General features: G+C 47.4%; 1 protein-coding gene across 1 annotated transcript in view; it reads left to right on the top strand.

Annotated features, from left to right (window-relative positions):
* Positions 1-14,904, top strand: part of LOC119446575 (neprilysin-4-like) — a 70,757-nt gene that overhangs the window by 22,165 nt on the left and 33,688 nt on the right. The window contains exon 2 of the mRNA XM_037711044.2: positions 13,945-14,010. Within this exon, the coding sequence (XP_037566972.1) occupies positions 13,945-14,010 (66 nt within the window). The remainder of the gene's footprint in view (positions 1-13,944; positions 14,011-14,904) is intronic.

The raw sequence follows: 14,904 nt of genomic DNA, 5'->3' as shown, positions 1-14,904 counted from the left end.
ACACACGTGTAAATTTTTTTGACAGTGTGCTCACGCGTTCTTGCAGTCCTCAATTTCGTGTCCTTGGTGTCAGGACCCCCCTAAGAGGGACGGTATCAGAAGAAACACGATTCGCCAAATACGCAAGTCTGGAAAGTTCTCTTGGCAATCTTTTGTGACAGATGCACCACCGGAAACGCTTCAGCCCTGAGGATGGATAGCGAAGTTAACCATTCATTATCGTTAAGCAGAGCTCCCGCTATGACATAGTTCCTTAATAATTGCGCGCTTTGTCTGGGTACAGCGCTGGTGCTCGTCTAACTGTTATGAGACTTTCTGAGCGCCCACGCCTTGGCATGCCGTTGATAAATGTACGCAGCAAGGAGCCTTGCGAAGCAAATAGCTCTTTTGTTTTTCTTTTTTCTACACACACCGAATGACTCTTGACAGTCAGGCTGGAGATATTAATGGCACCAAACAGTCGCAATGAAGGCTACACCATTTGTTTCATAGCCAATCTGTTGTTAGTTTGCGTAATTTTTACAACACCATCACTTTCAGCTTTTTTTTTTTTTCTGCTGCTGCTGCTGCTCCTACAGAGCTAAACGCTCATGTCAGTCGGATCACCGAAGCCATTCATCAGTTTTTCCTCCCTTGATTTAATATTCTTTGATAACTGCTATCACATAGTAATTCCTGACGAAGTACTACTGTCCTTCGTATGAAAAAAAAAAAGGTTGTTAGCGTTCATATGAATTGTCATTGTCAGAAACGCATCGGCAACAGTTCCGTGAAAGCAAGCTTCGCGAAGATAAAACTTATTTTGCGTAAGCTAGCCTTACGGCGGTTCATCACCACCCGATGTCCTCGGATATCACCGAGGACACTGGGTGCAACTGTTACCAGCAAGAACACAATAAAACAATAGTAAGGGACGCCAAGCGACGAGGCTATATCTGAGCTGTAGTTCCGGTTGGTTATTCCGTACCCAGCAAAAGAGGACAACGCAACAAAGAGAGACCCAGGCAGGAGCTCGAAACGTGTCAATGAAAAGGTCCGCGGTCACAATGTCCCGTGCGCAAGTGTCCAATTAAAGACCATTATACAATCGGGACTCACATTAACCGTTCTTTTCTCGCCTCGCACGTTGATCGCGAGACGAGCGATGACCAGACCTATAACCGGACACCGCTGCACCGACTCTCACGCAACTCAGCTGCAGACAAGCGTCAACAGAGTCCGTGTGGGGGCATGCGCTTTGCTCTCTGCCGGCCGGCCCGCCTATTAACGAGGCGTGAATAACACAAATGCCAAGACGACGCGCGCGTGCGCACGCTCGACGCGCGATATACGCGATATAATGCGCGGCCCTGCGAGAACGCGCGAGAACCACCTCGGGGCGAAAGCGAAGGAGTGGCGAAACTGCCCCCCTTATCTCGCTTAGCTCGTTCCTGTTCTTTCATCGCGTATAATGTTGGCTCGGCTTTAACCATCGCACGTATCCCCCCCTCCCTAACCCTCTTTTCTCTCCGCTCAATTATTTCCTTTCTGTTTGCATTGTCTCGGCGCCGTCTATAGAGAAGCGGGCTGAGAGGCCGAGACTCGTATAAGCTCGCGGCAGCCGCCCGCCGATTCGACACATTTCCGAAGAGCATGCCACGACCTCGAAACCCCGGCGAGCCGGTCGCGTCTCGCAAAGATCGCTTGCGCAGCGGGCCTCCGCGCTTGCAGTGAATGCGCCACATGACCGCGGCGCCGACACCGGCAGGGCCAGACTGACCATGGCAACGGGCAGAGGCCGCGGCGGCGCGAGCAATGCACGCGCCGCTCGCGTCCCGGCGGCGCGGTGGTTTGGTGGTTTTGCCGCGTTTCCGTTTCACCGTGACCGAAAGACCGGGCCAAGAAGAGGGGGAGGTCGTCTCGAGGAAATTAGTGCTTCGCCAAGCGGAAGGAAACCACGGCGCTCTTTTGCTCCGCGGAAGCGGCCCTATATATGCGACCTAATGGGTGGTGTCTTGTTTGCAAACGCTGTATACGGTGTGTAAGCCTTTCGGCTCACTCGCGTGATGGAAGCCGCGAGCGGCGGGAGGTCGGGGTTGGACCTCCGCGCGGTTATACGCTCTGGTTGGCGGCGGCGGCGGCTTGCGTGGCAGTCGCGCGTTATCCTGTGCTTTGCGTTTGTGGATATTCGGGCTGTGTGTGATGCGTGGGCTGCAGCCGAGTGTTGCAATTTCTTGAGAAACGCGTTCTTTGTGTAGTACACCCATCTTAGTGACGTGAATGTCCACACTGAAATACAGTCGACTGCGCCAATTTGCAATTCCGCACGGAAGGGCTAGGCCCTATAGCCTCAGCCATTTTGTGCCTTCTGTGGAAATGGCATGTACCAACTCTCTTGGATTGCCCAAGAATCGGGTAGCACAGATACAAAATATCACAGTGTGTTGAAATGAAAAACAAAAATTAAGCACAAGTTGAATGAAGGCAGGTTTAGGCCACCTTGTTCTATACTGCCGTGCCCCCCTTCCCGCTTCATCGTCCTCCTTTTTTTTTTTTTCTTTTTTTTTCGGCACCATTCTTTGCAACTGCCAAGTACAATCGTTGATGTTGTGCTATGTTATGTGGTGCATAGCTTCTTAAATGAGCAGCGCAAACAAAGACACGAGGGAGAGGAGTTTGTGTTTTTGTTTGCCCTACACATGTTAGAATGCGCATTCTGTGCGCAATGCGGATAAAGGTATGATTCGTGCTTCATCTATAGGCTAGATGGTTTTTCATCTCGCACTGGCAGCATCGCCGAAATTGTACGGCAAGAAAACAATCGGGACGCGCACGTTAACAGCAATGCTGTAACTTCTTTACCGTTGTAATGTGTAAATGTACCTTCATTTTTACCAGACACTGCTCGAATGGCGATTACTAGTAATATTATTCAGCGTCGCTTCTCCCAAGCTCTTAAAGACTCTGCTATGTTTCACAACGAGCGCACGCACACCTTCTTCGCGCCCAGCACATGAATGACTGCGCTTTTATATATATTATTGAAATGAAAATAAAAAGAGATGCAGTCACCCTATAATGGTCACGGCGACTTGTTCTCGCATACCTGAAACAACAATGAAAATTAAAAGAAACCACGTCACAGGGCCAGAAGTCCACAGCACACAGCCCTGTACACCCACGAACATATAAATATAAAAGGCAAAGGCAAGTCGCACCACAATGAGTTTGTAAACAAAGTCACAAACGCACACAAGTGGCCGCGATGTAGACAGTGATGAGCATGCGAAGAGATGAAGAATTACACAGAGTTAAAATAATGCACGCACAGAGTGTGGCAGTTAAATGTGAAGTTCAGCACAGAATACAAAAGTGTATAACACGTAATATACAAGCACTAATATTAACAAATAATCATGCGCTTGTGCAGCCCGACTATATTCGATGACGGTTTCAAGTTACTGAATTAGCTTACTGCGATAATATCGGGTGTCCCTCAATATACAACATCGCATTATGCTTCTCGAAGTCGGCCATCAGAATGAGAAAAATGTATTCGGTTTCTGTAACAGTTATTCCGCTTCTGTGCATTTCGCGCGCAAGCGTCATTCCTGCGTCCTATATTGACAACAGACCTACATCCGAAGACCCTTTATCCAAGCTTCCATTAAGGTTCTAAATGTTTAGTGCGAAGCAGCCGTGATCCTTGCTTTGTTATAGAAGTACTATGTCACTGACAGCATCCTACGCACTAAACTTGCACCAGGGCTGTGAGAGACAGCGCTGTTGGGAACTACGGGTTAACTTTTACACCGGAGGTTCCTTAGGTGTGCACATGTTCAAGCACCCGCGGGCTTTTTTGCATACAGCCTCCATTGAATTGCGGCTGCCGCGGTCGAGCGTCTAACCGGCGTCCTTGTGAACATGGGCACAACGCCGTAGCCACTGAGTCATAGCAAGTATGGTATCACACAGACCTGACTAAGAAAGCGAGCGGTTGGTTGTGTGTTGTCGTGTTGAGTTTATAGGCATAGTGAGATGCGTCAATGGCAGCTTGCGCGTTACACGCAACAACGATGTCGCGCGCGCTTCGTCTACTGTCGACATTTCTAACCATCTGGAATAATGCTGGAATTGCGCCATTCCTTTCGAAGAGTGACCAGTCGCAACTTTAGCAGATTCCTGTGCGCGTACGACCCGCAAGCTTTGATTCACCGGCGCAATTTATACACGGGATTTATAGCACCTCCCCCCCCCCCCCCCCCGCAGTATCCACAGAGGAGAATCCGTTTCAATGAGGATGGCGATATACCGCCAAATCTTGCGCAAAGGAACGAGTGGATTGGGCTCGATAAGAGTTGTTGCACTTTTTGACACAAACTTGCGCGCCGCCTCCCCTATCACGTGTCGGCATCGCGCTCCCGCTGCGCGCGCGCGAATTGATGTCCACTCGCCTTTTTGTGTCACGAAGCACACGCGGCGCGACGATCAAACAAAGTGGAGTCGAGGTGTGGAGCGGAAGGAAAACAAGCCTCATTTGCATGCCGGCCGAGCGCCGGCCTTCCCAGCACGAGCAGCGTCCAGGTCAGTCCTTCGAGCGGGTCCGCTTTGTCGCCGTCCTGCCCTATCGAGCGTATGGTCTGCGCAGTACACGCGCTAGCCACGCAGGCGCGCGACCAGCCGTGCCTCTGGGCTCCGGCACTGATATCGCTGAAAGGCTGTCAGCGATTAACGTCCGCTCGCCGACATTGTTGCTCGCGGAAGTGGGCTCTCGGAGAAAAGACCCTCCGAACTCGCTGCCTATACTCTCTTGTTCTTGTTCCAGCCTACATACATCTATGGCACGTGTTTTGTTCTTTTTCGGCAGCACGGCATTGTACCCCTTTGCTTCGCTCCGCGCCGTCCCGCCCATTCCACTCTCTCTTTCTCCGGCTAATTGTTTCATTGTAGAGAGTGCGCTGTTTATTTCTCAGTGCCGACTGTGTCTGTAACGAGCGATGTTCTGTCTTTTCTTCTTTTCTATTCGATATTGCTGAAAGGGCTGTGCTTAGTGCAATGCGTATAGTGCAACATTCATATCTTGCGACCGTCGTCCCCTAAACGAGGATTGCGTCGTCCACCGCGTGTTGCCGATATACCATCTTCCTCGTGCAAGGAGCTTCGCGGAACATCTCTTTTATTGTGGAGAAACGCTGACTGCAGTTTCGTACATGTGGCGGGATCACGTCGTCTTGCTTTGGTCGTCATTATCACCACGTCTGATTTGCTTTCTCTTCGTCACCTATAGGCTTAGACGCTTTGCGTGTTTAAACAGTCTTAACAGGCTCTACGTCGATCCTCCCAAACAAACCATTCAGGATTTGTTCAGGAGTATTGACTGGCATAACCGTTTGGAGTATTGCTATTTGCGAACTTCGTTGTCTTGCAGTCTAAGCCTAGTGGAGGAGTGACGTGTTGGAGCTGTGGAAGTATTTGAGAATATTTAATGCTTCTAAAAGGATTAAGGCCATACACTGCGAAAAGAGGAACCTTGTGCTCGCATTTCTTGCATTACTTCAAAGTAATGAACAGGTAGCAAGAAGGGGATCCCCTTACAAAGTAGTGACCGAGCCCTACGCTGCTTAGCTTGGGTAATGTGATGGTGGTATACACGTCTTTATTCAAAGCCTGACATCAGGGCCACCTTTCGGCTCCGTCTCCCACCACATAAAATCCAGGCCGGACGCCATGATGTAAGAGAGGAACGAGAGGATGAGAGAGAGGAGGCGAAGGGGGTCAAGAAAGTTTCCCGCACTTCAAAGAGGTGCACAGACCGAACATTGGCCATCGCACAGTACTAAGTTAGAAATGCTCGAAAAGCCGCTCCCGCTTGTGTGCCAGAAAGAAACGATCACTTCAGCTAAGAACTCAATCACAAGAAAGAGGGGGTGTTCACATTCGGAATGTGATGGAAGTGGTGTCTTAGGACAGCAAGATGGAGCGCAATGAAGGCTAACGACACTAAGCGCCCAGTCGAAGTTCCTTCCGAGCTCTCACTGCATGGATGCAGTCTATTCGCTTCGCACCGTCACTGTGTTTATTCTCTGTGCGTATGAATTAAATGACGGCAAGGTATCGCAACGCTGGAGCGGCTCGACGGAACGGCACACACCACTACTCATCTGTCTCTTCCGCTGAACAAAACAAACGCTGGCGAAAGAGCCAGCCGTCCGCTACAATCCTGGAGAGGAAGACAGCGACGAACCGCAACAACACAGGCTGCAGAAAAAGACGGCAACCGTTCGCGCAAGAAACGCAGCGAACCAGACCGAATGGAATACAGCCGAGTGAGGGCGGAAAGGCGCGCCCCTCCGTTAAACAAACGTCCCTGATCTCGTTTTTACGTCGTAAAAAGAAAAAAAAAAGAAAAACTAAAGAAACGGCAGGCTGTTCGTGTGTATCTGTCCGCGCAGGGCCCCTTCACTGGCGGAACCACTTCGCGTGATTGGCCTTGAAAGGTTTCGCCTTTTAATTGTCGGCGAAAGCGGCAGCGCGACCACTTTCGGCCCTTCGCGCATATCGCAACATTGCAGCCGAGCCTTGCCCCGGATCAGCCGCGCGCGGCGGGAGGTTGTCGACCGCACGAACGCCGCGGCAAGCTCCACGCTCCATTCAGCGTTGCGCGATCGAGTTCGGGTCCTTGTCGCACCAAGGTCGTCATTTTCTGCATCTGCATACGTAGACTGAGCCGACTCTTATTTTCCGCGCCGGTCTTCCCTTTTTATTCGTTATATGCGCGAGGCTGTACAACTAGCGACGTTCATTAGCTTATCGCGGCTTCGGTATGCCAAGGCGCGCTGTAGCTCACTTAAGTGGTTACAGTACTTCTGTTATCTCATCTTCTGGCAAGTTCTTGTAGCTTTGCTCTCTGTCTAGGGACAAGCAGTGCCGTCGCGGTTTTAAAGCGTCATTATAACAATCGTGCACAGATGCGCGCAGATAGTATAGGGCTAGTTAAACGAGGTAAGCATAAAAGGTCTTTCGGCTAGGACGGAAGAGCGGGAATTCGTAAACATGTTTGGTACAATTACGGAATAATTGGGCTGGAAAAGTGAGAGCTGGCGCTAAATTATCCGCGGCTCACTTTGAAACACTTGTGCCCTCAATTAAGAAGAGGCGGCATACAGTGCAAAGTGATAAGTATCGACAAGATCTCGATATCAAGCAAAGCTCATTAGATAAGGGTTCATTTTTTTTCGCGAAATCAAGTGACGCTTCCTTCGTTTTAACACTATTTTTGAATACAGACACTGAGATGAGTTTCGATCTTCTTCGAAACATTGTACAAGATATAATTACTGGTGCAGATGTCTTAGTAAGATTAGAACGTTCCTAAAACGACGGTGAGACCGTACTGCGGACATTTCTGGAAACAACGCGTTGCAACGTTTATGAGCGATTAATCCGTGTTGTGAATCTGCGTGTGTAGCCAAATAGTTCGTGCCACCTGCAAAGTACGGAGCATCGAATCAACCAATTTTTCCTTCTTCGTTCCGGTATACCCGCCTACATATTTCACTGCGTAACGTGAAAAACGCTTTGTTAATTTCACATTCTCCTCCTGGCTGCGTGTGTTCTCGGTTTTGTCTAATCTTTTCAAACGACGGAATCCGAAAACATTCATGTGCCGTGCTTCGGGTGCACGTTAAAGAACCACACACAGCTGGCCTCACACCTCTTAGCTCATGGCCTGCAAGTTGATTCGGAAAAATAACAGGTATAATTAAATCACATTCTTAATAGAATCGTCGCAAGTGAAATGTAAGCTGTCAACATTTTTCGGTATGCACGTGCGAATGCATCGCGCCTTTTTTACGTATTCACCGCCACCTGGTGCCTGCCCAAGAAAGCATTCGGAATGAATGAATCAACCGCGGTAAAGCGGCCGACCACTGAATCTGCATATGACTATACAAACCACGCTCACCTTGGGTGAAATAATCTGGCCGGACGTCGTCGTCGCTATGGCCCAACTCTGTGAGCGGCGCAGCGTATCCCAAACGAGGACCTTGGCCCGTTACACTACGTAGCAGTGCGCCGCCGTCCCAGATGGTCAAGCGGGCGTCGCCTGCCTTGTACACTAACGGCCTGCGAGCCGGTGGAGATAAACCGCAGAAGAATGCCTCTACCTGCACTCAGCCGTATCCTTACGACGATCGTTTGCCTTTCCAGTGGAGTGTAACCTCATTGCTCCAGTGCAAGTCAAGTGCTGCTCGGCGAGTCTGTTTTACGATTCCCAGGTAGTGTGAAAAACGACAGATGGTTTACGTTATCGCGTGCCGGGGACGACAGGCGCGAAACAAAACGGCGCACATATAGACTAACGCGGAGAGCCCCCTTTCACTTCTACGAAGACAAATTTTCGAAACTCTTAGGCATCAAAGCGTAAACGAACAGTCTTGATATAGCACTATATCCGGCAACTTAAACGCGTATTGTGCAAAGATACGATAACATATTCGATAAGATCTATAACAAAGTGAACGACGGCAAACGTTTTGCAGGATGGTCTGAGCAACGTTGGCATGAAGACTGAAAAATAAGCCGGTCGGGGGAGCCTTGCTTTATTGATTTCGTTGATTAGCGGCAGGAAGACTTTTTCAAACACAAAAATAAAGAAAAAAGGAAAAAAAGAAAAAAAGAAGAAAAAGTACGTAGACAGATGGGTTATAGCCGTGTTATGCAAATAAGAAAGTGCTGATACAGGGCGACTCGGATAAGATGCAACAGGCTAGGACGATACAGGCGCGGTTGTTTTCGAATTTTAGTTGGTGTGAGCGCTTGAAAAATAAAAACGAAATCACAGAGAACTTGTACCGTCAATAAATAAAAGCGCAAGCCTTTCATACGTTCTGTGGACTTGCCCAGTTGCTGCAAGTCAAGGAGGTTATAAAAATAAATTCTATAGTGGCAGCCCACGCAGATTCTTACCAGGAGAGGTGAAGCGAGCACTTGACCCTACGTCACTCTTGAAAACGTGCTGAACTACACGGAGAACAGTCGCACTTCAACTGTTCTTGATCTGCTAATATATAGTTTAGACTAATTGGAAAATAATTAAATGTTGTTTCGGGCTAAAATATTGCCATAGGCTGAGTAGTGACACCCTGATCTCCCATACAAGTTACCAAGACCTTCAAGCTTCATTATAGAACCAGCGACACAGACAGGGGCATCGAGAAGCATCTGTATGGCAAAACTGGTCTCATGAAAGTCATTCGAAGTGAGGAGAAAACGCTTCCTGTACTCCGCCAAATGCCAACGTTAATCGATTCCCCGGGTAAGATGGCGGCTGCCGGCTTCACCTTTAGGGCGTCAATTCCACTCCAGAAGGTTTTTTTTCTTTCTTTTTTTTTTAACCTCCTTGCCGCAAGTACGGCATGCATTAGACGTCGTCACACTGCCCAAGCTTAAGTCAGCATGCAAAATGAAAACGGCCTACAGACATGGCTTAATGACACATCGTATCGCAAGCTCCTCTCTTGCATATGAGAGGCCGGTTTGGTCGCCCATATGCAAACTCTCAACTGTGAACAGTTGAGCGCAGCGATAACTTTACACCCATCCCCTTACAGACCTCGAGGTCATCCCCTCAACCTCATTAAAGAAGTCTTTACTACTAATGCTTTCCTTAAAAAATAGATAGATAGATAGATAGATAGATAGATAGATAGATAGATAGATAGATAGATAGATAGATAGATAGATAGATAGATAGATAGATAGATAGATAGATAGATAGATAGATAGATAGATAGATAGATAGATAGATAGATAGATAGATAGATAGATAGATAGATAGATAGATAGATAGATAGATAGATAGATAGATAGATAGATAGATAGATAGATAGATAGATAGATAGATAGATAGATAGATAGATAAGCAGACAGGCAGGCTCAAAACACCTGAAGCAGGCAAAGAATGCTAATCGTGTCAATAAAAACCTGCGAGATGGCAAAAACTTACCATGTCACGTTCGAGTTCGTCAGAAAGCCTGAACTAGATACAGCCAACCGATATTGAAACTTTGACCGACTGTACAGAGCAGGCCCACGTTCTTACGCTTGCACGTACAGCATGAAGACACGCGCGCTCATATTATATGCATAAAAAAACAAACCTTACTGAAAGGGTCAGGCCACCGCTTCCAGGACATGCCATTAAGGAGCCGGAATAAATCGCCACAAGAAGCAACCACGCGAGCCTCGAAAGAAAATTAAGAGTCATATAAATAATAGATTTAAAGCCTTTTCATGTATTTAATTTTGCGAGAGAGGCGCTTGAGCAGAGTTTTACACGAAAGGCTTTGAGCATATGTTTTATATTATATTGGGTAGGACGGGGCGCGCTGGGGGGGGTTGTCATATACGGTCTCGCTGAGGCATGCGCGTTTTAATTAGGGCTCTGCACCCAGAAATGCCTTCAATTCCCGTTTTATTACAAGAAGCGGTCGTTTCATTTTTCATTAAGCGCGCGAAATGCTGTATAATAAGTAACGAGTATTGGAGCCACGACTGCTCGTTTATGATGAAGCTGTTTAGCTTCAATTATTGTTAAATCCTCCTTGGTGCTCTTGTTCTCTTGTTCTTTTATACCAACGATGCAAAGTGCCACGTTTGCAGCTTAAAATACGCTCGGGCTTCGACGATGATGAAAATGGAAGAAACTGGAACAATTGCTCTGGAACCTTGCAACGTCTGAGCGAAATAAATTAAGATGGTGATTTTACTCCGCTCTTAAATTGAGAACGATTCCACATCCTATTCCAATTCCTCCTATTTGTATTTCACCGCTATATTTCCTTTCAGAATTATTTTTCATTTTTCTTTCTTCTCTCTCTCTCTCTCTCTCTCTCTTTTCACCTACACATCCTAGTCGCTGCAGTTCCTTTTCTGATTCAGGGATAGCCGGCGATTTGGTGGTCCATTTCCCGTAGTATCATTATTTAATAAACAACAACATAATCTGAGGAATAACATACACGGCAGGAGTAATATTACATTGTGTATATATATTGTCACGTTGCAGTGACGAGAAAAAAAATAAACACACGGTCAGAAAGTCCGAATTAAAAATCTATCACTTTGTCGGCAGCACTAACACCCCGAAACGCCCCGAAACATATGCAACACTCGAATCACAACGGGTAGCAGCCAGCACAGTCGTCGGTTGTTGAATCTAATCTCACTGACCAGCTGCGTCTCCTGTTTACAAATGAGCGCAAATTACAAAGTAATCGCTGGTGCTCGAGCACTAGATTCCATAATGTCAACATTGTTCGCGACGCATGCTCATTGTGATTGTGATACGGAACTGTGTTTCTTGATACGGAACTGGCGCCAACGTTCGTGAAATTTCGCATACATTGTATAGGTGGCGTCTTGCACCGAGAGATTACTTGTAGAACAGTCAATAAGTCGGCTAAAATGGACAGTGGTAAAAATGGCGTGCGGCCGCGCTAACGATGAAACCGAGTGCGTCTGCAATTCCAAGTAACTCTCGCGTTCTCGAAAGTGTTCGGCGATCAAAAAGCCAAACCGGAGCAGCGACACTTGTTTCTGCAGCCGGCGTCCGAACGTATACGCGGAAATTGGGCGGCGCTGGTGGCAGAGCACATATCACACGCACGCATGCACTCCCGTACGCATAAACATAAACATCCGCACAGGCAAATACGCGCCCCACGAATGCACAGGGCTGGCGAAAGTGCGTTCGCTCGCTTCTCTCGAGCATGCCAGCATCGGGAATGTTTTATGGAAATAAAACGGCGAAAACGCGGTACAGATTCAACGATGCAACGCAGGTGTCCCTCACTCTTACGTTTTCTTTTCTTTTTTTTTTTTTCTAGCTGTTATTCGCGCGACTGGCGAAACGCATCGGTGGAGTTGCGTAATCTTATAAGCGCTCCCTCCCGACGCGTCCAGTTAAGCGCGAACGAGAAATCGCTCCGAGAAGCTTCCCGGTGTCGTCGGCGGCGGAGCGAATTACGCCGAGGCTGATCGCAACGCGGCAAAACACTCGGACGAAAACGCGGCGAAAACTGCGAGGAGCGCGCGCCGCTTGCTGGTCGACGCGGTGCGGGCATGCAGGCGTGAATGATCGAGAAAATTGGCCCTACTAAGTTGGGCTGAGCGCTATATTGGACTGCGCGGTTTAATAATATGCGCTTCTCCATGGCAGCCGCGTCGTGCGCCGCGAACGTCGTGCTCTCGTGTCGAGGTATAGTACGCATATTGCTCTTCTCTGCTCTACAGCGACAAGGCAAAACGAAAAAACAAAATTAAGCATAACGTCCTCATTTATCGACCACCTTAGGGATAAATACAGCAAAAGGGAGCGAAATTCAGTCGAGAAATAAACCGAGAAACGCTGAGGCAAACGCGCAGGGATTGCCGGGCTGCTTCGAGCAGTAAAGCCCCGGTGTAATAAGCAATTATAACTTTCTGTCCCTGCACACGGCCCATGTTCGATGTCAGAGCGGAACTGCGACGTCGAAAGCGTCTGTTTAGCCCGTCGGCAACATTCACCACAGTTTGGGCTTATGTGGTAAGGTAGGCCTTCTAAATGCACCACTGAAGGGACGAGAGACCTATAGCCATATTATTAGGCTAGGTGAACCCCTTGGCACAGAAAGCAACCAGGACGTTGCTACAGTACCTCAAGTCCACAGGGCTCTCGAACCATTTATATACACTTGTGCATCTTGAAGTATGCGCGCAAGTATTGATCTCTCTTCTCCCTTCTTTCTCTCTTTTCACCATCACACTACATTGTCGTAGTGTGATTATCGCACAACAACATATATATATATATATATATATATATATATATATATATATATATATCATAAATGCCTGTTTTGTGAAAACCACAAGACATGCATATGACATGTTCAGGAAGTTGGGACAAACGCGCCTTGGACAATTTGTTGAACTTCACCGCAATACACCAGCGTAACTCAATGGGCAACACTTTCAAAAAACTATATATTGGACGATTGGCCGAATTTCAACAAGTTTCAAACAGCAACGTCGAGAGGGTACTTCCTTCTAATAACATACGCAATTACAGAGCTTAGTCCTAACTTTACTGCTGCTTTATAGCAGTGGTTTCTTCAGGACCAAAATACTTCTATAAAGTAGCACTTTACTAAGTGTCATAAATGAGATACGTTATTAGAAGGAAATACCCTCTCGATGTTCCTAACGAAAACCTGTTGAAACTAAGTCGATCTTCTGAAATATAATTTTTAGAAGTGCTGCGCAATAAGCGAAGCTGGTGTGCTGCGGCAAAATTCGCCAGATGTGCAAAATTTCCTGGGTATGCAAAGCAAACACCCTATTACTTTTCCTGCAAAAGAAGTGAAGAAATAGCTTCAAAGTAGCAGTGGGGATGAGTGAATGAATCACGTTGCATTTCTAACGCGCAGTAACCTGCGCCATATTTGACAACTGTGTAGAGCTTTCATGCGGTTTGCATATTCAATCATTCCCTAACTTACCTTCTTTGCACATGCTTTCATAGAAATCGTAGCAAAAACGGAGATCGTTGCATTTTTTTCATTTTCGTGTGCGTGAGTGCGTGTGTGTGTGTGTGTGTGCTGCGCGCGCGTGTGCGTGCGTGCGTGCGTGCGTGCGTGCGTGCGTGCGTGCGTGCGTGCGTGCGTGCGTGCGTGCGTGCGTGCGTGTTTTCCAATATTTTGAATCTGTTGCGTTGTTGTTGTCTTGAGTGAGGCTGTCAGGTACTATCTGCTCACATTATTCACGTCAGCAACATACGAACGTTTACTCCCGTTTGTTCCCTTAGTTTAGGTTATTAATTATCTTCTACAACGAAGGCCACTTATCCTGTCTCTCTCTCTCTCTCTCTCACTCTATTGTATTTGGCTCAATGAAACTATAAGATATTTTCCTTCTTTGCAGCACGATGGCAACAGACGCCGAAGCCGGGAACCCTGTCGTTCAAAGGAGTATCAGTTCGCTACCAACGTAAGTTTCTTTAAACTGGCACTAGCTACAGTTAGTATACTAATTTGGCATACGAGTGGATGAAAGCGCGGGAGTTGAAGTAGAATTTTTGAGAAAACTTAACGTAACGCGTACACCGCGTGTGACCGGATCTGACGTAGGTGCTCTAATAAAGTTCCTACTTGGAACGCGCGAGCTCCAAAACCGATGAGACATTAAAAAATATGAAAGAAAAAGAAAAGAAAAGGATAAAACTTTTTTTACTGTCCTTCCGCAGCTTTCAGGCATCAACTGTGCCAACTCCAGCCATATACCATTGCAAGATGTGTGCTTTTAAGAAAGGCTCGATACAAGCTGAAATAGCTGGACGCTAGCTCGCATTTATGCGCGCATTTTTAGTTTCCTTTCTTTTTATCTCACTTCGTCGCTTATATGTCTATCACTTTACCTCCATACTTCAGTATAATGTAGTGAGACGGATTTTACACTGCCTAACGTTTTTGTCTTTCTCTTCACAAAGGTTACCTCGCAAAGAAAATGTAGACGCACGCTGAAAAGAGGTCAAGAACAGTCTGGCATTGCTGTCGGTCGTGACAGGAGTGCCCTTCAATGGGCTAACCTTCGGGAAGAGAAAACCTTATGCGAATGTCAGCGCTGGAGGATCGCGGCTTAATTTATGAGCACGATCCTGACTTGGTCTGCGGCCTTTGCTCGCTCACAACAGACTTAAAGCGCTGCTAGCTCAGACAGTTTCTCTGAGCTACCTGTATCTTTCTAAATAGGTAGCCATCACTCTTATCACCAACAACGTTCGGAGCTGCCAGATCTGCGGGTTGCGTCATCTAATCGGGGAAGCGAACGTAGTGTACCAAGCCATTCCGAGTTCGACAAGTACAATAGCTAGGAAGAACTCAC

The sequence above is a fragment of the Dermacentor silvarum genome, chromosome 3 (genome assembly GCF_013339745.2).
Source record: "Dermacentor silvarum isolate Dsil-2018 chromosome 3, BIME_Dsil_1.4, whole genome shotgun sequence".
NCBI lineage: Eukaryota > Metazoa > Arthropoda > Arachnida > Ixodida > Ixodidae > Dermacentor > Dermacentor silvarum.
This window is presented reverse-complemented; position numbering and strand designations above follow the sequence as displayed.